Consider the following 24,191-nt stretch of genomic DNA (forward strand, 5'->3'; position numbering starts at 1 on the left):
GATTGGTCTAATAAAAAGCTGAATGGCCAACAGTGAGGGAGGAGGTATAGGTGGGACTTCCAGGCAGGAAGAGTAAGTAGGAGGAACTAAAGTTCATGGGAAGAAAGAAGAGATGCCAGGGGCCAGGCAGCCAGACATGGAGGAAAGTAGGACATAAAGAATAAAAGACAGGTAAAAAGCCCCAAGGCAAAATGTAGATGAATAGAAACAGTTTAAATTAAGTTAAAAGAGCTAGTGAGACAAGGCCAAGTATTCACAATTAATAATGAGTTTCTGTGTCTTTATTTGGGAGCTTATTGGCAGCCCAAAGAAAATGTCAACTACAGCATAAACAAAGGCAGGAAGCTTCTGGGAAGTTGGTTAAGGAGGACGGTCAGATGGGTGTTTTTCTCTGCCTCTCTGAGCTAGCAGGCTTTCACCCTAGCATCTGACTTCTGAGTCTTTATTGGTAAAATCAAGCGACTGAGATTTTTGTTAAAAACAACACTATTCTTGTGATTATTTTTCTTTAAAGTAAACTTCAGATCCACAAGATGGATCTTAACTCACAGTCCATATAATATGCATCTCTTTCTCTGTCTCTTAGATTAAAAATTACCCAAACAAGAAAGCATGTTTTATTTTTCTCTTACCTCCCTGAATGATATCAAATTTGTAAAAGTAATATAATCTTCTGTTCTCAGGGACCTATATGGACAGAATGTTTACCACCAGTGAGACTATTATTGGAGGAAAAAATGGTAAATATGTAAATTTTTTTATTTTGAATCTATCATAGTTATCTATGATTGTCATAATTTATAGGCAGATATCATGACATGTTGTTAATTGTAAATTTGTTGAACATACTATTTTTCTAAATATATATATATATATATATATATATATATATATATGTACAAATATTTTATTAATTCTTTGAGTGTTTCATGTATTTTTTAAACATATTTATCCCTCCAGTTCTCACTTTCAACTTTCCTATTCTTTCCCTCTCAACTAGGTAAGACTTCTGTGTTTTTCTTCTTTCCCCCTCATCAAACACAACACTACTCTTTCTAAATTGATAGAATATTAAAATGATCCCTGATGACTTACTGCTGTACCCATAGATCAGAACATCTCTCAACCCTCATAAAAGATTAATAATTTTTAAAAATTATATTGTTTGTGCAAGTGTGTGTATATCTATGTGTGACTTTATACACATGAGTGCAGGTGCCTATAGAGTCCAACAGAGGGAGTCAGATTACACCTGATGCTGGAATTATAGGAGGTTGTGAACTGCCCAATTTGAGTACTGGGAACTGAACTTTGTTCTTTTTCAAAATTTATTCTTCTATCCATTTATATATCACCAATACAATCTTTATAATATCCAATCATATGTAAGATATAGTTACATGTAATACACATGTATATAAAATATAGTCTTCATTAACCCAGTCAGAGTATTGAGTTATGCAAATTTTAATTGTTTGTGAATCATCTGTGTTTGATTTATCTTTTTTAAAAATTAGACTGGTGGGCACAGGGAAGTACAATTAGAAACAATGTGATCATCAGTATTTCTGGGGCTGAGGGACTGTCCAGTCCTGAAGTGTTGGCACCAGCTGGCATCTACACTTTAAGTCCTACCAATGTGATAGAGGTAAGAACTTCATTTCCACTGGGATAGTCTAAGATGACAGTGTAGGAAATCCCTTCGAATGGTTCACAGTAGCACCAGATAATTTGATTTTGGTTGTCCATTTTAATTGGTATTAAGAAATTTGTTTATGATTTTTGCATTAGGTAAACAATTTACCTATTGTTCTCAGATTCCTATGAAAGCTATCTGGCATGATAAGTAAAATTAATGAGTTGTATATTGTTCATCTTCTGGTTATACAAACTGAAGCATCTTGTTTTGGATCTCTTGCTTCTGATGTCAATTACTTATTAAATCACCTGTAGCCTATCATATTAATTTGACCATAGTTTTGCCAAAAAAGGGTTTTTGCATTGTATCAGGAAATATATGAGACATAAAGTTTCAGGGGCATGATCTTAGTTTTTATTCCATTATTTGGTGCACTTAATGTAGTGAAACTATAGCCACATGGAGAAATAATTGTTTTCTATTTATCATTAGCCAAAGATTTGTGAGTGAGCTGTTGTACTTCAACATTAGAAATTCATTCCATTTCTCCCTTGTTAGTTGTTTTATCTCTTGGTATGCCTCCAGCAGGGGTTACGGCCCTGTCTTTCTCAGGATGCTACTCCGAGCATCTGTAGATACTCAGCTCCACAGATCCTCCCACTGTTACAGTATTATGACATTTATGCCCAGTTTCTGAGGAACACGCAGGACAAATTGCTCTTAATTACCTTCAGTTGAATAATCCCTAATAAAAGTGTGGTCCTCTGCTCAACACTCCTTACACTCTTAATTGTGTCTTCCCAAAGCCTGGCACTTACACACCATTTTAGGTGCCTAATAGGGGTGGCTAATAGGCCAGTGACAAAAGGAGGCAGAATTTCATGGATCATCAGAAACCACACTCTAGTCAAGTTGCATTTAACTTTTTGGCCACTGAAGGGTTTGTTGAATAGTTAGGAAGCCAGCTCTGGGGCCTAGAGAGTCTTGTTTTTCTAGACTTTCTTTGGTACTATAGTCTCATCTACATTGAAGCATCTTGACAAAAGCAATCAAGGTTTCCCAGCTCATCCTGTGTGAGGCTGGAGCACCCTTGCCTCCCTGAGTAATTGGTATGTCTTCCTGGCTAGAAGAAAAGTTGTCCCTTCTTACATGCAGTGTACCAGGGGACCCGCCTGGAAGGCAGAGCCCTGTAGACTATATTGCCTATATGAGAGGAACCTGGGTGAATGGTTCCTCCATTAACATGGAGGTCATGGAATGATATTAATATGGCAATATGGGTATAGTTCATTGGTATAATGATGTTGATTGACCAAACCATCACTTAAACTTGTAGATGTTTGCCTAATCTCCTAGTTTGGGCATTCAATCTAGAAAGCACATTTAGTCAACAACAGAAAAATGGAGCTGAACCCAGTTGTTTTCCTCTCAGATGCCTTTCATTTTGACATATTTGTTTGTTTCCTTTTAGGGCTATTTTTTGTTTAACAATTATATATTTGCTAAATAGAGAGAGAGAGAGAGAGAGAGAGAGAGAGAGAGAGAGAGAGAGAGAGAGAATAGGCTCTAAGATCCCAAAATCATTTGTGGAGGAGTTGCAGATGTGCACTGCTGCCCTTTGTGGATGCCAGGAATCTGACTCAGGTCTTCCTGCTTGCACAAGAGTTTATTCACTGAGCCATCTCCTGAACCTTTAAACTTTTAATTTAGGAATAATTTCATACTCAGAAGAAGTCACAGAGAGTTCTTCTGTTCCTTTCACCCAGCCTCCTCCCATAACAATATTAAAATGGGTATATTACACATTTGCTCTAATTGAGCAAAACCCCTCACTTGAACTTGAGGAAGGTTGCGGAATCTTCAGCTTGGACATTCAACCTAGAAAGCTCACTTTCTCTGTCTACACATATGAGCCTGACTTGGAAATCCTTAACCTGATGGCTGGGGAAGATATTTTTAAGTTTGGACAATAGTTTGTGATTTTACATTATTCCTGACTTGTTCGAACCCAGAATCTCGTACCAGATTCTTAGCCACAGTGTAGAGAATTCATCTTCACTTCCAGGTGAACACCTTCAGAGCTTAACTGTCTTTCAGCTCTGCATAGCACAGAGGGATTTCTTAGGTTCTTCGTGGTTTTTCATGCCTGCAGTTGGTCTGCTGTCTCCCTACCCAGGCCACAGTCGAATGAAAATCAGTTTCTCTGAAAATCAAATTCTGAGTCCTGTGTCTTCCCACCAGTGAGAGCTTCTGAAGTATCTTGGAGTCTACTGGGTCCTGGCCATCTTTGTATGCTCCTTTGTGAAACACTGACCTGTTTTCAAAAACCACATAAACACATCCGTGGCACTCTCTCCATGCATTGCCCTAGCTGCTGTTGTCTGTGCCAGGCCTGTCTTCTCTCAACAGCTCTGGCACCAGTAGCCAGTCTTCAATTTCTTTCACAGAGATTCCTTTTATCTGACATAATATTCACGAACCCATTATTCCCAACCACCTCCTGCTGGAGTGATTATTCTCAGGCAACAGGGGACAGTTCACTCCCAGTACTTCAGAATGTCCCATATTTACAGAGGTATTGCAATCTTCCTATGAGCATGGTCTTATTTAGGAGAGCCCATGGAAGAAGGAGCCTGCAGGTGACATCCATTTGATTTGAGGGGAATTTGTTCTAGTTTGGGAATCAATTTTGTAAGGAATTCTGTTTTAAAGGACCCAACCTGTTTTAAAGTTCTCTGGCTTTAAAGTTCTCAATGGGTAATGCACATTTAAGAGCTGCCTGAAGGGTTAAGTCACCCCTTCCCCCTTTTTTTCTAGTGACTACAGATATGTACCTCAAGGAGCTGGCTTACATGGGCAGCTCATTTCTCTCTGGAGTTTCTCTTGCTTGAATGTCCATAGCATTCCGTAAAGAATTAATTTTCACACGAAATTCCCTGCTTGCCTTAAACCCTTCCCTGCAAGCCTCTGGCTGCCTGTATAAGTATGTGGTTTCCTCATGAACCTTTGTACAGTACCCAATTGGAATGGAGAGAAGGGGTGGGTGGTAACGTGAGCTGACTGCTGATGTACTTCTTTTAGAAGAAAAGTGAGTCTTACTGGCTAACATAGGACCAAAGCTGCAACATCCCTTCCAAGTATAAGTGTACTTGGACAGTGTTTGTGTGCAATACTCAGATGTTCCATACATACTAGTAGAACTGGGGCAGGTGACTCCATGAACACTTTCAATCGTTGAGAATGCATGCTTTCTGAGCACTGGTGCTGGCAGTGGTGAAGAACAAGGATGTAGCCTCTGGAATATCTTTCTGAACTGTTGGAGCATTCTTCCTTCTTATAAAGTCTTGGTAATGAGCTGGTATACATTGGCAATTAAACTGACGTATGTGTTAAGTTGAGATTGCCTTTGTCATCAGTGTGTGGTGCACCTTTTCAGTTGCAGAGAAAGTGGGTATTTAAGAGCTCTCTCTCTCTCTCTCTCTAAGAGCTCTCTCTCTCTCAAAGAGCTCTCTCTCTCTCTCTCTCTCTCTCTCTCTCTCTCTCTCTCTCTCTCTCTCTGTGTGTGTGTGTGTGTGTGTGTGTGTGTGTGTGTGTGTGTGTTTAAGCCAAATCTTGCTCTCAGGTGTCTTCTTCTATAGACATACAACTAATTTTTAAAATTACATTTCATTTATTTATTTGTATATGTGTATGCAGGCGTGCATGAGTGCACACACATATATGCCATGACTCATAAGTGAAAGTCAGAAGAAACTTGTAGGATTCTGTTCTCTCTTACCATATATGCTTGGGGGTCAAATTCAAGTCAACTTTACAAACTGAGCCATCTTTCTGGCTGTCTATGTTATTTATTGATAAAGGGTGCCTCACTGATTGTGGAGCTCACCCATTCAGTTGAGACTTGGCTAACAAACACCAATGGACCTCTTGACTCTATCCACAGCTCTAGGAATACAAACAGGAATGAATGGCTATTTAAGCCCTTTACATGGATGCTGGGGATCTCAACTTCTGTCCTCATGCTTGCATGGAATCACTCTAATAACTAAACCAGCTCCCTGGACCTAGAGCTTTCTTCTTTGACCCCCCAGTTCTTAGGTATTGGTAGATCATTGGTTTAGGTAATAGTTGTGGTCTTAGTTGTGGTGGAAGTGGTTACTAGAAAATCTGGAAAATGGACATTCACAAGTCATTTTCTGGGGGAGTTTTCCTTTTGTAATCATGATATGGAATGAGTGCTATGTTAAGCCCTTGTTTTGTGCAGATGTATTGAGTACTGATAGTCACCTCCTGAGGGAGAAGGATTCTTTCTGAGGCTGAGAATTGTTAGTGCATATTCTATTTTATTTTTTAACACAGGATTGAGATGGCTAGGTAATACTCTTTTTGAGAATTCTTAGTGCCAGATTTGACAATGTCTTCCATGTGAAGACTACTGAAACATTTCTCATTATAACTAATTGCATTTTCATATTTAGCATAAAATATGGAATTCCATCAATTATAGGCTATTGGAAAGTGGATGTAATTTACTTTTATAACACCTGGTATTTCTTAGCTATGGTAATTGTGGTAGATAATTACAAGTTTCTTCTATGTAACAGTTTTAAATGCCAATGGTGCTTTCCTCTGCTCTGTGAATTGGGTTAATAGTAACTGTTTCCAGATATTTCCACGTTTCCCAGGAAGCAACATTACCCTTGGTCTAGATTCTCTATATTGTGATCCCCTAAGACCACTAATGTCTTAGAGAAGGCCCCAAGTTCCTGAAGTCCTGTGGCCTCTTGAATAGTAATTCAACTTCATACATTATAATACCCAGATATTCTTAAGTGGCATTTCCTGGGGGCCACAGGGTAAGCAAAATGTGATTAGAATTGTAAATGACCTCAGGCAATAGAAGAGTTGTTTGGAATCTCAAATAATGACACTTAGTAGAGAACAGGTCAAGTTGTCCACTTGGAAAGAAAACATTCTGTAACTGGGTAAAAATAAGGAAAGACTATTTATAAGAACCTGGGGTAGAGTAAATACTAAGCTGTAGTTAAGTAAACTTCAGGGTGATTGTGTCAGCACATGCTATAGGTCAACATTTCAGACTCAGGACAACTCTAGCCCTGGCTCACACTTCAACAGACTGAAGGCTTCTGAGGCAGGAACATTCTTTCACCCTCATTGTTGTAAAATTTTCTTTCATATTTGCCCCTCCCCCATGGGCTTCATACATGTGCTTTGCGGAACATGAGTTACATCCAAAGGATAGGATATTCAAATTCTACCTTCTGCAGGGAATGCTGCTACATGTCAGCTGTCACGGAGTCACCTAGTTTCAAGGTTTAATAAGACCCCAATCATCTTTTAAAATAAAAAAAATGTTGCAGCAGAGTGACTAAAACCATAGAATAAAGTGAGTTGATTCAACCCAAGGAAAATAGAAAATGGCTACCTGTGCAATGGTGTGAGTACAAGAAGGAAGAAGCGGGCGCTCAGATCTCAGCACTAAAGGGTCAAAATAGGGCTGGAGAGATGACTCGGTGAAAGTGTTATTTAGTTTTTTGTCAACTTCACCCAAGGTAGTGTCATCTGGGAAGAGGGAACCTCAACTGAGAAAATAACAACCTAGGATTGGTAAGCAAGCCCATGAGGTCATTTTCTTGATTAGTGATTGATGTGGGAGAGCATAGCCCACTGTGGGTGGCACCATCCCTAGGCAGGTGGCCGTGGAAGGTATACGAAAGGCAGCTGATGATGAGCCCAAATAGCAAGCCAGTAAGTAGCATTCCTCTCTGCTCTCTGCTCAGTTCTTGCCTCTGTGTTCCTATGTTGGTTGAGTTCTTGCTTTCGCTTCCTTTTATGATAGACTGTCGTAGATATCTGTAAGTCAAATAAGCCACTCGCTCCTCAAGTTGCTTTTGGTCATGCTATTCTGTCTAATCAACAGAAAGTGAACCGTGAAAAGGGGAAAACACTTATGCAAGCATGAGGATCTGAGTTCGAATCCCCAGGACTTACATAATGCTGGGTATGGTAAGGTGCTTGTAATCTCATGTGTTCCTGTGATGGGACAGCAGGTAGAGAAAGTAGCATCTCCTGATGTTTATGGGCCAGCTCGCTTGGAGTATGCAGCTGCAAAGAGCAAGAAATCCTTTCTCAAACATGGTGGAAGGTGTGGATTCATAACTGAGGCTTCTCTCTAGATGCCACACATATGTTGTCACAAACATACCTATCCTCTCGCAACACATACACACCTGTTTTTAATTATTTTCTATATTTTATTTAAATTAGAAACAAGCTTGTTTTACTTGTCAATCCCAGTTCCCTCTCCCTCCTCTCCTCCCCTGCCCCCCACCAACCCCCATCCCATCCCCTTCCTACTCCCCAGGGAGGGTGAGGCCTTCCATGGGGATCTTCAAAATCTGTCATATCATTTGCAGCAGGGCCTAGACCCTCCCCCAGGTGTCTAGACTGAGAGAGTATTCATCTATGTGGAATAAGCTCCCAAAGCTCATTTGTGTACTAGGGATAAATACTGATCCACTACCAGAGGCCCCATAGATTGCCTAGGCCTCTTCACTGACACCCATGTTCAGGGGGTCTGGATCAGTCCTATGCTGGTTTCCCAGCTATCAGTCTGGGGTTTATGAGCTCCCCCTGGTTCAGGACAGCTATTTCTGTGGGTTTCTCCAGCCTGGTCTTGACTCCTTTGCTCATCACTCATCCTTCTCTGCAACTGGATTCTAGGAGTTCAGCTCAGTGTTTAGCTGTGGGTGTCTGTTTCTGCTTCCATCAGCTACTGGTTGAAGGCTCTAGGATGGCATATAAGGTAGTCATCAATCTCATTATAGGGGAAGGGCATTTAAGGTAGTCTCTCTACTATTGCTTAGATTGTTAGTTGGGGTCTTCCTTGTAGATCTCAGGACATTTCCCTAGTGCCAGATTTCTCTTTAAACCTTTAATGTCTCCCTCTATTATGGTGTCTCTTTTCTTGCTCTCCTCTACTGATTCAATCTTCCTGCTCCCTCATGTCCTCCTCTCTCCTCCTCTTCTCCCCTTCTCTTTTTTCTAACTCCCTCTCCCCTCCTCCCATGTTCCAAATTTGCTCAGGAGATCTTATCCCTTTCCCCTTCTCTGGGAGTCCATGTATGTCTCTCTTAGGGTCCTCCTTGCTTCCTAGCTTCTTTGGTGGTGTGTATTGTAGACTGGTAATCCTTTTCTCTATATCTAAAATCCATATATGAGTGAGTACATACCATGTTTGTCTTTTAGTGACTGGGTTACCTCACTCAGTATTGTTTTTTCTAGTTCCATCCATTTGCCTGGGAATTTCAAGATTGTATTGCTCCCCCCCCTCCCGGCTCAGTAGTACTCCATTGTGTAAATGTACAACATTTTCTCCATCCATTCTTCAGTTGAGGGGCATCTAGATTGTTTCCATGTTCTGACTATTACAAATGCTGCTATGAACTTGGTTAAAAAGATGTCCTTGTTGTATGAATGTGCTTCTTTTGGGTATATGCCTAAGAATGGAATTTCTCGACCTTGTGGTAGACTCCCATTTTCCAGAGAAACCACCAAAAACTGATTTCCAAAGTGGCTATATGAGTTTGCACTCCCACCAGCAGTGGAGAAGTGTTCCCCTTTCTCCACATCATCTCCAGCATAAACTGTCATTGGTGTTTGGTTTTAGCCATTCTGACAAGAGCAAGATTGTATCTTAGAGTTGTTTTGATTTGCATTTCCCTGATGGCTAAGAATGTTGAGCACGTTCTTAAGTGTCTATCAGCCATTTTAGATTCCTCTATTGAGAATTTTCTGTTTAGTTCTGTACCCCACTTTTTAATTGGATTATTAGGTGTTTTGGAAACTAGCTTCTTGAGTTCTTTGTATATTTTAGAAATCAGCCCTCTATCAGATGTGGGGTTGGTAAAGATCTTTTCCCATTCTATCGGCTGTGGTTTTGTTTTGTTGATGGTGTTCTTTGCCTTACAGAAGCTTCTCAGTTTCAGGAGGTCCTATTTATTGTCGATTTCAGTGTCTGTGTTACTGATGTTATGTTCAGGAAGAGGTCTCCTGTACCAATTTGTTGGTGGGCACCTCTTCTAAGAGGTTCAGTGTGGTGGATTTATGTTGAGGTCTTTGATCCATTTGGATTTAAGTGTTTGTGCATAGCAGTAGATATGGATCTATCTGCAGTCTTCTTCACACCCAGCATCCATTTAACACACACACACACACACACACACACACACACACACACACACACACACCTTAATGTACACACATGCACACACACAAGATTTTAAGAACACCAGTTTTATAAAGATACAACTTATTCCATCATAGAAGATTCAATTGAAGTATACAGCAGTCAGTTTGGGTGTGTTCATAGAGCTGGACAAACATCGTCACAGTAACCAGAACATATTCATCATCCCCCTACAAATCTCATACTCATTAGAAGTCATGCTCCCATTTTCTTATCAATGGCGTCTCATCCCTAGACAACCACTAATCTACTTTATAGGACACTCCATACATATGAAAATCCACAACCCGTGCCAGACTGTGAATAGAGTGGTGGTTCCATTCTACATTTGCTAGTAAATTTGATAGGACTAAAGGGTATCCTGTATGACACCCCAAGACCTCCAATGCCACCCGGATGATTGAAGAGGTATTGGAGAGGAAGGAAAGGAGAAGCAAAGAGATTTTTTATTATTGGTTTTTTCTGTTGTTGTTGTTTTATCTTGTTTAGTTTTGGGTTTTTCATTGTTTTTGTTCTTGTTTTGTGTGTTAGTTTACCTGCTTACTTTGTTTTGTTTTCTTTTGTGGGGGTACTGCAGGAGTAAGGGGAGAACATGGGGGGTATGAGGTGAGCAGAATTGGGGTGCATAATGTGAAACTCCTGAAGAATTAATAAAGAGTTAAAAAAAACTAGCATACCTTCTTGCCATGGAAACTCTTCAAAAAGGATTTAAAGTGAAATGTTATTTGTTGAGGTGGACAATTTATAATGTAGCCACGTTGTCTGGAGGTTGGGAAGTGGGGGTAGGGGTTGATCCTGTGGTGGAATCTGGGACAACTGTGTCCACAAAAGCTTTATCATACTTGAAAAGAATCATCTAAGAAAGTAGATAATGCCAATATAGTTCTTTCATTGCAGCAACTTTAACACATATGGAATAACTATTTTTTGAAATTTCCCCCTTAATTTCTGTAGGGCAACAGAGTGTGTGCAGTTGGCTATGGCTATGTTTTCCACCTTATGACTCGTCAAACATCACAAGCTCCCCTCCTCTCATTCAAGTTGAACACTGCTCATTCTTGTACAAGGTAATGCTGGTTAAACTCATCTATGTTTAAGTGTATTATTTGTTATTTAGAAATTGTTTTCATGCACAAAGGATGCATGCTTCTTGGAATTGGTTAGAGATCTGGGAATTCTACAACTTCATTGTTTCATATCTATGTTATTGGTGTTTTCTTGACATGAAAATTGCTGTATATACCTAACTTGTAAAATTCCATGAGCTTGGAGATCAGTATACATCCTTGAAGCCAACACTGTACTCTGTACACCAACATTCGTCACATTGAAAATTTTGCTTCTGGTCTGTTAATTAATACACTAGTTTTATTGTAAAAACATGTGAAATAATTAGGCATCTAATGCAATATGGTTAATTATAGGTATTGTGCTATACAGTGTATGTCTAGGACATATTTATCTTACATAACTGAAACTTTATTTCTTTGTACTCATTTGACCCAGCCGATCCTCCAGACAACCCCTAAGAACCACCATTTTATTTTCTGCTCCTGATATTTAGATCCATCAGATTTGTGATATGGGTAGTTTTTTTTTTTCTGGGTCTGGTTAATATCACTCAGCGTAATATCTTATGATTTTATCAAATTTACTACAAGAAGATGGGGATTATCTTTTAAAAGGCTAAATTATATCTTGTCATAAGTATATATGACATTTTCTTCACTCATTCATCTATTGATGGATACCAAAGATGCTTCTTTGTCTACCTACTGAGAGTAACTGTGTTAAACATGTTGATTGCATTTTTTTTCCATGGGAGATAGAGGAAAAAGGAGTCACTTTGGAAGCCAGCAGGACAAAGTATACCTTCTGTAGCTCGAGAAAATTTAGTGGAGAGATACATTGAATTTCCAAGGGGTTTGTAGCAACTCACAATGCCTTGGAAAGCCAGGGCACAAAACTCAGGAGCCTAGTGGAGAGATCAGTTACAGAGAAGGAACTCTTTGATTGTGTGTTGCCTACCATAGAAAGACAAGAGACTTATCTCAAGTCCTCATAAGGGAGAGAAAGGGCATCAGATGCTAGGGGAAAATACTTGAGGAAACAGGGTGGCATAGAGAATTTACGAAGTAATGCAAAAGTGTTGTTTCCAGGGTCAGTCAGGGCTTGACTCAAATATCAACATGCACCTACTAAATTCCTTGCTTTTATTACATTTAAAAAAGAATGAGGTTCTAATTTGTAAAGTGGGGACAAATCTGAATTGAGGATTTGATGTTAAGGTTGGAGATGCTTCAGGTGATATACATAGGAACAGCAGGAACTAACAAACTGGTGCCTGAAGTATTGATAGAAATGTATAGTGGCATAATGGAAAATGATCAGAGGGGAAGGATGGATGGACTGCTGTTAACCACTGAAGAATTTGCTTCCTGAGGCTGGGATTACTATATATGGGGTGAAATTAGCATCCAGTCCTCCTTGCCACTCTTAGAATGTGAGAGAAGGAAGTATCTGGACAAGAACAACAGGCTGTAGGACAAATTCAAATAACTCAGTATAATGTCCCTCTGAATAATACAACTTTAAACTGGACAATAGACCAAAGATGTCATTTCTGAAAACAAGATATGGAAGTGAGGAATAAGTATACTAAAAATACTTAAGACTGCTAATCATCAGGGAACTGAAGATTTAAACCACAAAGAGCTGTAAGGTCATACTTGTTAGGACAAACATATGCAGATTGATAGATGATGGTATTGGCATGGATTTGGAAACAAGACAAAATTTATAAATTAGTGGTAGGGATGTTAGTATTACCATTATGCAAACAAAGAAGATTCCTCAAGGAAATTAAAAATATAAATACCATTTGATTCAATAATTCCATTACCAGATATATATCCAAAGAAACTGAGATCAATTGAAGAGATATTTGAACTCACACATATATTGTAGAATTATTTACAATAGTAAAGAAATGAAATCAAATCTGTGACTATAACCCCTCCCCCCACACAAATAAGACTCATCCTCAAAAATGTGAAATGCCATCATTTATTACAACATGGATGGAACTGGGAACCATTATATTAAGTTAAATAAGGTACACCTAGACAAGTACCACATGATCTCACATATATGTGGTATTAAAAATGTTGGTCTTAAAGAAGGTGAAAGTTGAAGAGTAGCTACCAGAGGCTAGAAGTGAGGGTGATGAGGAAAGTTAGTTGGCCTGAATGTTAAAGTTAGACAGAAGTAAATTCTGGAGTTCTACACAGTCTGTTAATCATAGATAATAATGCTCTGTATATTTAAAGAAATACTGGAGAGGCTATTACATACTTTTACTCTAAAATGATAAATATTTGAAAAGATAGACATGTATACCCTAATTTGAACATCATACAATATGGTTGTACACTGAAATACCACACATACATCTGTAAAGATGTCCCACGCCTATGTTTCAGTTTTTAAAAATTCATAAAACCACTTTTAATCCCAATGGGAAAAATGTTGATTAATTTATTTTCATTCTTTGCTTTTGAGGTATGGTCTCCTTATATATCCCAAGTTTCAGCCAACTTGGAATAATGACACTGGCCTCACTCTCTTCCAAGATTTCATGGTTTGGGGAAGTGCAGGTGGTGCCCAGGTAAGTTTTTTTAGCACACACACACACACACACACACACACACACACACACACACACACACACACACACACGTTATATGCATGTGTGTATGTGTGTTTGTTTTCTAGAGGCAGATCATTACATCACTCTATCTACAGGATAACTTTTAGGGACATTTATGATCAGGAGGCATTAATTGTAGAGATTTATTCTACTTCCCTCCCAGTTCCTACTTATGACAAATAAATGAAGAATCAGAAAGTAAAGGCCTTATCAAAAGGCACACATTTGTTCAGGAACATAGCCAAGAGTGAAGACACAAATATGTGTTTGGTAGTGTAACATCCTGCTTTAGTCTTAAGAAAAAGATGGCTCCTCATTTACTTTGATCAATGTATTTTATTTTCTATTTTTTCTCAAAAACAGATTCATGTTTACTCATTTAGTTTTTACTGCCACAGTGACTTTTAAAAAGGGATCTTTGCCTGTTTTCTATGAATTAGGAACAACTAAAATTACCTAGTGTCATCAATACTGCCAGGATATATTTGCATGCATTCATCTCTGCAAATTAGAACTATGCAGCATGGGATACATAGATGAGGAAATATGTCTGTAAAACATTTAGGGACTAGGGAAAAACCTAAACATTACTTGCGTTCTCAATAAAGGAAGACAATTTTGAACATATAAAGCCTAAAATTTTATTTTAGTTTTTTTTAGCTTTTGTGTGGGGGTGAGGGGGGTTGGGGGCTGGGGGTGGGGATGGGGTGGGGTGGGGATACTTTCTCAAGTCCCATAGATAAAAGTTATTGATTTGAATAAATGATCTCCCCAATTTCTAGGTATAATAATGGTTTAAAAGCATTATTTTCATCAAGTTTCATAAATATAGTATTTCTTCTATAATAAAGAAAAATGTTAGTACAGTATGAAAATTGTACTCACAGCTCTAGTAGGTACACTTTGCTAGTATATAACTTATAACCAGAGATTTGCTAGCTAGGGCTTGGTGTTTCTATTTTTGAATATATTTGCAAATGAGTTATTTTGGGGGCCCTATAATAAGGTAGTAGTTGTCAGGTTATCAGTTCAGGTCTTATCTGTTTTGCACTCATAGTCTGTCTTCAAAGAACTGTCATTTTGTAAAATGCTTGCATGCTGACATGTTAAAAATTGATGCACAAAATCAGAGTGACATGTGAAAATATGATGATATCATATGTGAAGGACACTTTCAGTTCAAGTGTGAATGCAAATATTATATGATTTAATGAGCAAGGAATGACCATTATGTCAGCTGTTGGCCCTCATTTTTTAAATAATGTATTTATTTCTTTAAGTTTCACTCTACATTCCAATACCAGTTCTCCCTCCCACCCCTCCTCCTCATTTTAAAGATGGCCAACCTCAGGCCTAGGGAAGTAGGGAAGTTAAAGATCACCTTGCCCAAGTGCACTTGATAATATGAGACCAAGATGAATAGTAGGAACCACATTTCCAAGAACATTGGGATGCTTTTTAACCCTACAAATCTTTGTTACTCCTTTTTGCCTTTGTAGAGGTGCTAGACCAAGTACCCATAAATATGTATGCACATGTTAAATCCATACACAAGGAACATGTAGACACACTGACTTAACTGATTTTATATTTGCAATCTTCTGACTACCTCTGCTAATGCTGTGCTGAAATGCTTAACACTGAAGTTTTTGAATGTTACACTTCTATTAATGAATTTTGCACGTTTGGGGAATATAAGATTGCTTTCAATATGTGGACAACTCACATCAACTTCTTAATGTATTGCCTATTACAGTAGAAACGTAATTTGCTAAGGGATTTGTTAGCTACTTTGAGATGTCTGTACTGATCTTGGTAGACAAAACTCTGCTTAAATATAACACTGTGCTTATTTACTTATTTATACTTAATCAATAATTAAAGAGATCTTAGGAAGTCTGTAAGAAAAACCAATCTTTAGACCTTTGCATAACTTAGGCTGTTATTTTATAGATTTTTAGAAGTAACAATCTCCACCTGAAAAACTTCCAAGTTTATGCATGCAGAGATTGTGGAATTGACATTTTGGAAAGTGATGCAAACACTCTGGTTACTGACAGCTTTCTACTTGGTCACTTCACACACAAGGTATGTACCTTGCTGGGGTGGTTGTGGCTTCTCCATCAAGACCAGATTATGTAGACAGGACTCCCTGTCTCAGAGACTTTTAGTGTGTCATGGTAAACAAAGGAGCATTTTATTTGTCATAGTGATGATACCAATAATATAATTTGTGTACTTAAGAGTTGAAGTGTTGATTCCATGTAAATCGTAAGTCACTAATAGTCTGAAGAATTCTGATTTCATTTAAAGGTATGTTTTTAATGTATGCAAGTTCAATATTAAACCTAATAATTTGATTGTCATGGCTCATACAGCAATTTGGAAGCAGATGCAGAGACCTGATACAAGTTCAAAGCAGGGTTAAGCTGCTAAATGAAATCCTATCTCTCAAAACCAGAGCCAATGAACCCTCCTGCACCCCATTGACTTAGTTTACTTTTCTAGAGCCTCTCAAAGATTGTGAACAGCACAAAGGCACACTGTCCCTCTGCTCTGGTGTTCTGAGCTTCTTCAAATTTTTGTTGAAAGGATCATTTCTCCATTGAGCCTGCCACCCCGAAGAACCTGGATGAGGCTATCCAGGCTTATATAGTTCGTTACTATGTGATAAAGTTATGTTTGCCTCTCTGGAACTTAGGAGAGTGTGCCTGTGGGTGGCTTCTGAGTCCCTGACAGGTGTGGACACTAGGGGTCAGAGGTCCTAGGTAGAATATGCTTCAAGGTATTGGCAGCTGACAGAAAGGAATGAGGATGGGATAGAAGGGGAGGGGAGAGTTTGAGAGGGTCCACATGGTGAGAGAGAAGGCTGGGTCTATTCTGAGGAACCACGGACTCCCCAGGAAATAGGGGAAGGAAGATGGGACTCTTCAGGTAGTCTGCTACAGGACTGGGGATGAGATTGGAGAATTGGTATTGGAGGACAAGAAGAAGAGAGACCATTGCCTATCTGATTCTCTGGCCAGCATTCCCAGGGAGTTTCCAGGGAAAGTGCCTCCAGTGTTGGTGACTGAGACAAAGGAATGTATGTGATAAGATTTTAGATGAGAAGGCATAGCCCTTCAAAAAATACAGTTTTCCCCTTTTTTAAATATAAATTAGAAACAAGCTTGTTTTACATGTCAATTCCAGTTCCCTCTCCCTCCCCTCCTCCCCTGCCCCTACTGACCCTCCTATTGTATCCTCTTTCTGCTTCCTAAGGAGGGTGAGGCCTCCATGGGGTATTATCATCAAAGTCTGTCATATCATTTGAAGCAGGGCCTAGCGCCCTCCCCCCACTGTGTCTAGGCTGAGAGAGTATCTCTCTATGTGGAATGGACTCCCAAAGTCCATATGTGTACTAGAGATAAATATTGATCTACTACCAGAGGCCCTATAGATTAACCAGACCTCCAAACTGACATCCTCATTCAGGATGTCTTGAACAGTCCTGTGCTGGTTTCCCAGTTATCAGTCTGGGGTCCATGAGCTCCCCCTCAGGTTTCTATATTACAGAAATCAGACAATAGATGGCTTGTCCTGCATTGCATAGTTCAAGGGACCATGCGAGGTTTTTTTTTTTTTTTTTTTTTTTTTTTTTTTTTTTTTTTTTTTTTTTTTTTTACATTGTTGTGACCAAAATACATGACACAAGCAACTGAGGAAGGAAAGATTTATTGTGCCTCAGAGTTTCAGTCCTTCATGGTAGGTGAGGAATGGTGGCTGGAAGTTATGATAGTTGGGAGAAATCACGTCACAACAGATAAGGAGGCAGAGCTATGATAGGAACCAGGGGTTGGGTATAACATTCAGGGTTCTTCCCTCAGTGATTGGCTTCAGCCAAGCTAGTCTCCACCTTCTCAAGGTTCCATAGCCTCTGAAAAGTTTGCCACTCACTATAGAACAAGTATCAGAAATCAATCCTGTGATGGCCACTTCATAGTCAAGATAAGGCAATCCTAGTGTAGCCATAAGCTGCTTCCCAGGTCAGCAGGACCTTAAGGAAGTTCTACAGCACCTGTGTCCTCTTAGACTCCAAACCTTCAGTAATTTCCTGTGCCCTCATTTCTAAAAGAGTCACATGGATGCCAGCAATTAACATTTATATTACTTACTTTTCTTGTGGGTGTGGCCAATGCCCAAATGGGTCTGTTTTAACAAGGGTATGATTATGAGGGCGGGAGTCACAGAGAGAGGAACACAAGACATGCCATCCACAGTCAGAAATTAGGGTATGATGAACACTTCTCAGGTAGCTTTCTCATGTTTTGCAGTCTGGACTCCATCACCCATTCAGCTTTCCAGCTCAGGCAATCCAATCTAACAAATGCCCAGAGCCATGTTTCCTATGTGGTAGTAGATCCTGTCAAACTGACAACAATGAACCATCACAACACTGTCAATAATTTGTAGATAGAAGATGGTTTGCAGAATTCTTGGTATCCATGGGGAGAGTATTCTCTTCAGTTTGTTCCCAAATGTATTTAGTAGAAATTCATATGATAATTGATTCTTATACTTACAGGGGAGATTATTTCATAGATACATAATAAATTAAATAAACTAATATTCAAATTATTTTCTTATTGAGTTACATTTTCCTATACTTAGCTCTCAACTTTGGAGTTAACTCTTTTGAAGTATCCTTTCCCTACAGTTTTTCCTTTTCCCTGAGACGGTTGCTGATTTAGAGATGACTCATCTCTCTAGTCTGCCTTGTCTCCAGAGGGGATGCTGTAAGGTCAACAGACCCTAAGTCTAGTAATGACTTTAGACGATATACTAAAGCAAGATGCCCATCAAACAGATTAACTGTCCTGATGAATTAATGTTTTAGTCTCTTAATTGATGTTAACTAGACATCATAATTAGTGGAAGAGTGACATAAGTTAAGATGTAAATTATGACCAAAGGATACTTATCATGAGATAATAAAATATAATCACACCCCTGAGGTTAGTCACTCTCGATGCAGTCTAGTTGATGGCCTTTGAGACTCTTAAAATATGCAGGACAACAGTTTACTGCTAAAAGCTCCTAAGCAAGTTTGCTCTAGAGAATTCTAGATAATGGTCAGTCACCCAAATAATAAAACCATTCAATTTTATATTCAACTGCTACTCTAAGTGATGATATTGTTCAGACTGAATAAACAGGTAAGATAAAATGGAGCGATCCATTGACTTTACAAATACAAGCTCCAGATTTGCATCAAGTGCTAGATAGGACTGCCTTTGCTGTTCTCCTGGCTTGTGATCAAATACTATTGATTATATAAAGGAAGTGCTTCGGTGGGAAACATTTATTAATAGGTATGCCATTTCCTCCAAAGTGTTTTCTATGGGAATATTGTCCTAGGGGAGTGTCTTATAGAGGAGATTCTTTGGTTAATTTCAATTACCCTATGCTGTTACCGTAAACCCTTTTGGGTCCACAATTGAAAATAAACCTGGAGATGTACAATGCACTATGAGGGTGACAGATAATGAAACTGGACCATATCAGCAAATTCTGTTAAGTAAATAAATATTAGCTACTCTATAAAAAAATGAAAAAAATGTGTGGGATGACAGATGTTTTAAAATTATCCTCATCACAATAACTATTTCACTGTCTACCTGGACACTGTGATCCTGAAATTCTTAAATATATGCAATCAAATAAACTTGCAAAAAATGTTGAAGGGTCTGAGAACATCTGTGATTAACACAACAAGAAAAATGACAATTTTTAATTAATGAATTTTTAAACTTTATTTTAAGAGTGAGATTTTTGGCAGGTATCTTTTTAAATTTTTTTTATTAAATGTAAGGAGGATGTTAAACTGGCTGTAGAATAAGATTTTTGCCCCTGTCTCTCGATCTTACCTGGCTTTGTAGAATTAAGGTTTTCAGAGAATTTGGCCTTCTCAATCACATTTGATTCATAGCATATAAGTGTAAGACAATCATATTCTCCAGCAGATACTGTTTATGCTTTTTGTGAGTAGAGGCAAATTAAGCATGTTTGTGTTAGCATTCATACCTACTGTATCACCTATGTGTTCATGGACATAGAATACTTTTAATTTTCAGGAAGAAAAGGTTTGGGTACTAGCATGCCACATCTTAGCTTTGTTAGGCAGTTTTTGATGCTAGCTGCTTAACATTCAGTTTAATCATCACCCTGTTTCATGTATAGAGGCATCCTAGTTTGGATTTAAATTTTGTTCTTCATATGCTTCTAAGTAGCTGCAGGCTGGCTGTCTTTTTGTTGCTGTTAGAAATAATATTTTGGTATTTGCTTAAAGATGCCAGACATTTTTACAGATGTGGTCATGGTATCATAGTTATATCAGACACATGCTTACACAATACACATTTATGTGTGTAGGTGTGGTATAATGGATGTGTGAAAATATATTCCATGTGATTTAACAGAAAAAAGGAGGTGAAAAGAATAAGATGGCACAGGCAAAATAGTTGAATCTGGATCACTGCTCATCAGAAAATTACATGTTCAACTTCTCCGTTCATTTGAGAATGCTTATAATAAAAATGGGAAGTAAAATATTCAGCAGGTGCTTCATTCTTTCTCCATTTTCTCCAGGGGTTATTTCTCATTTTCATTGGGGATTTGTCTCCCCCAGTTTAGACCTTTCATCTTTTTCGTTTCTCTAAATTCTGTTGCAGGGCCCCTCTTTTCTCAATATGCTTGCTCCCGCTGGGAGAAATCTCATTTTCTCTCATGGTTTCAATTACTATCCCTGCTGATGTCTCCCACGTATTTGCATTTTCTACTGTCTTATTTTGTGCTTTCAGTTTTAATCATTGTTTCTGTTTTCCTTTCCCCCAGTCTTCTAACTTGATTTGTATTGTCCTGTGTTGTGTCTTTTCAAAGATATTTTTCTCATTTCTCACATGCTCATTGTGTTTTGACATTCTAGCTGTTGGGATTAAAATTTTAACATGCCTGCTGGTTGTGATGATGCTGTAATTACATTAACGATGTTAAACTATACCTCAGCAATTCTAGACTTCCATTTTTTAAAACTTTGTTCTTTTTCTTCATAATGCTCAAGATCTTCTTTCATGCATGTAATATGTTTTGATCAAGTCCACTTTTTTTATCCTTTCCACTCTAATTCCAACTTCTCCTTTATCCACCCTACCTACCATTCCCTCTTAACTTCAGCTGTGATCTTTTTTTTTTTTTTAATCCATTGAGTCCGCTTACTGATACCTACACGTGCAAGGATATATTGGAACATGGGTAGCTTCTCAGTTGCTACTGAAGAAAACTGTCTACCCCCTGCCCAGCAGCCATCAATGGCCAAAAGCTTCAGAAGCTTCTCAACTAGGGATGAGGCTTTGTTTGCCTTATTTCTTTGCTTACCTTTCATCCTCTGCTTCTTTTACTTTCAATTGGTTCTGCCTTTGAAAGTAAATGTTATATGGGAATATTTACAGAGAAAAGCACACAATGTGTTTTGTAAGTACATTTTTATTTAAAGTAGAATTATATCACCTTCCCACTTCCCCCTTTTACCTCCAGCCCCTTCCACACACCCTCCAACTCTCACATTCCTTTTCCCTGGACAAAGTACTATAGGCAACTAATAACTGCTGGAGGAGGGAGAATTAGCCTCTCCCAGGATGAACCCTGTAAATACATATCTAATATGTAGAGGTCAGCCCTGAAAAAAAAAACCCACACACACACACACACACACACACAAAGAGCAAAAAAAGAGAGGCACAGCAGGTTGCACTCATATTAGTGCACACACACACACACACACACACACACACACACACACACACACGTGCATATGTATGTATGCAACAATAATTGTCAATCACAATGTGTTTTTCTCAACTGGGTACCACCCAGATAAGAAACACTACCTATTTCCCTTGCAATGCCCCCTTTTTAGTCCCAGATTTAAACCCGAGTATCTGCAGCTAAAGGGGAACCATAATTCAGACTGCTAGTGATATGAATTGATTTTTTTCTTCTCATTATTTGATATAACACAGTCACAGAGCACATAACCCTATTGTTCCTGGGTTTCTTTGGCACACTAATATGTCTATGAGCTTTGTCTGTGTCTTCTTGTGCTGTAGTAATTTATTCCAGTCATTGTGTATTACTCCATTTTATGACTGTACCCAATATTTTCTCATGATCAAATTCTGTTTATTGAGTTCACAACAGGAATTGTTCGTATTTGACAGTTTCTAACAATTTTCTACCTTATTTTTCTCATTTGGAAAAAAAAATCTGTATAGAATCTTGGAGCTTTAAAACTTATACTTAGAGCTCATGTAATTCAACTCACACCTTGTGTGGAGGAAAAACTGAGGTTTAAAGCGCATTTCCCCATGGCCATTTCGGTAGAGAAGTGTAGTGCTCTGCAGGAGTGTCTCCTCTTCTTGGGAGCTCTAGGAACTTCCAGCATGCATCCTTCCCCTGCTCTGCAGCAGTCTCGAATCTGGTACCAGATCATTCACTTTGACTGTCCATTCAGATATTTCCCCCACCAGACATTTTCCTTGATAAATTAATGGTTTAAGGTGAGGTACAAAGTAGGGTTTCATCAAACATTGTTGCAAATGTATCAATGCACTTGGTATTTACTCATCTGTCTGCCTCACTGCCCTCCCCATTATCCGTTGTCTTTTGCCACCACACCCCATTTTTCATACTGCTTTAATCTTCCTTATGTTCCCATTGTCTTGTCTTTTCACACTCTCATTTCTTTAGTATTCCTTCATCCCAGACCCTGAATGCAATGCCACCACTTGCTCAATCCCCAGCTTGCTATTCCTGTCCATGCCCAGAACAGGCTGATACTTCCTGTGGTGTAGGCAGTGTGATACAACCGGGAACCAGTGGACAGCCACTCCTGTCTGGGGAACCTTTGTTTGCCCCTCACCCCTTTCAGTTGTTCTACTGCTTCTTTGTGTATTTGTGATGTTTTCAACTCTTACTTGAGTAAGAATAGAATCTTCTTAATGATGTTTTCATTTTTCTCTGATTTGTATACTAACTTCACCTCACTGAGATTTTATTTATTTCTCTTGTTTCTTTATATTCATTGTCATTTTTCCTATTGTGGATTTTTGGAAAAAAAACTTTAATAGTTCTCTATTGTGCAACTATTTTTAACAATGGGACAATGCAGAGCCAACAGACTAGTTTAATGGGCTTTGCTGAAGAGAATTTATAGGAAAATGTAGAAAGAGTTATGTTTCATTTTAGATATTTAAAAAGATTTTTTCTGTATTATCTGTAGAGAAGTTAACGTTTTCTGTGTGTCTTTCTGCATTTCAACACATGTATAAGTTTGTGGTGACCATAATCAATCCACAGAAGACTTGTCTCAACCTCAGCTCCCTGGGGCTCCGTCTCTCTAACCACATCCTCTGCTGACTACCAATGCTGAGCCATCACTAATCTACTCTCTGTTGGGATGGTTTCTTGCTCAATAATTACTTAAGTGGGATCATATGGTATGCAACATTTTGGTATTGGCATCTTTCATGCCCAAATGTGTTCAGGTATTCATTTAACTTGTTATGTTTATTAATGTTGTATTCCTTATTAATGAATTACATACCACTGCACCAATGTAACATAGTTCTTTTGTTCATTCATTTGTTGAAAAGCATTTGAATTGTTTTCCAGGTCTGGCGATAATAAACAATTTGGTATAACCATTTGTGTAATATTTTTGTATGACCGACCCTTCTCATTTTTATAAGATAATTAACTAACAATTGAATAACTGATTCATATGAGGCATGATGACAAGCTACCAAAGTGGTTTCCATTGTAGCTGTCCCATTGTGTATTCCATGATCAATATGTGGGCTTTAGTAGCTTCCATCTTCACATGTATTTGATACTGACATTTTTTTAAAACTCAAAAATTCTAATAGACATATTGTATATTATTTGCACTCCCCTTCTTTATATGATGTTAAACATTTTGAAATTTCACTTTAGAGATATGTTTCATATTTTCTTTGATATGAATTTCTGCATTTTTATTTTTGAGATTTACAGTTTCTTTCTGTTTCATAGATATAAGTTCTTTTTCATAAATATTAGTAGTATGTGTTTTGTTGTTTCAATAATTTTAGTATGTAGCTTGCATTTTTCTTGTTTTAATTAATTTACTTGTGCAGTAGGACTGCATTTCAAATGACTGGTAGTCTTACTTTGTTTTTTGTTTGTCTTTCTGTTTTTAAAAAAATACACAGGGAAGTCTATGTATGTCAGCTGGGATTAAAACTCCCAAGAGATGGGAACTGATGATTTCTAATACCACTTTTGTCAATTTTGATCTGAACTGTGTGGCCATTAGAACCTGTTCTGGCTGTTCCCAAGGACAGGGTAAGTTTGAGCAGACAGGTCAGATGGTAAATAAGACCAGTGCTCAGGTGAGTATGACAAATAATGGCAATATTTTTGATGAGTCAATATTTTTTCACTTGTATGATTATATCAATAGAAACTGTTCAAGTTCCACAAAGGAATTCAGGAGGTTA

At 38.3% G+C, this 24,191-nt stretch overlaps 1 protein-coding gene across 1 annotated transcript in view; it reads left to right on the plus strand.

Moving 5' to 3' along the window:
* Positions 1-24,191, plus strand: part of Pkhd1 (PKHD1 ciliary IPT domain containing fibrocystin/polyductin) — a 410,096-nt gene that overhangs the window by 185,696 nt on the left and 200,209 nt on the right. Inside the window, exons 41-46 of the mRNA XM_035453320.1 lie at positions 684-740; positions 1,518-1,648; positions 10,863-10,975; positions 13,470-13,575; positions 15,571-15,705; positions 23,904-24,036. Of these exons, the coding sequence (XP_035309211.1) occupies positions 684-740; positions 1,518-1,648; positions 10,863-10,975; positions 13,470-13,575; positions 15,571-15,705; positions 23,904-24,036 (675 nt within the window). The remainder of the gene's footprint in view (positions 1-683; positions 741-1,517; positions 1,649-10,862; positions 10,976-13,469; positions 13,576-15,570; positions 15,706-23,903; positions 24,037-24,191) is intronic.

This window comes from Cricetulus griseus (genome assembly GCF_003668045.3).
Source record: "Cricetulus griseus strain 17A/GY chromosome 1 unlocalized genomic scaffold, alternate assembly CriGri-PICRH-1.0 chr1_1, whole genome shotgun sequence".
Classification (NCBI taxonomy): Eukaryota; Metazoa; Chordata; class Mammalia; order Rodentia; family Cricetidae; genus Cricetulus; species Cricetulus griseus.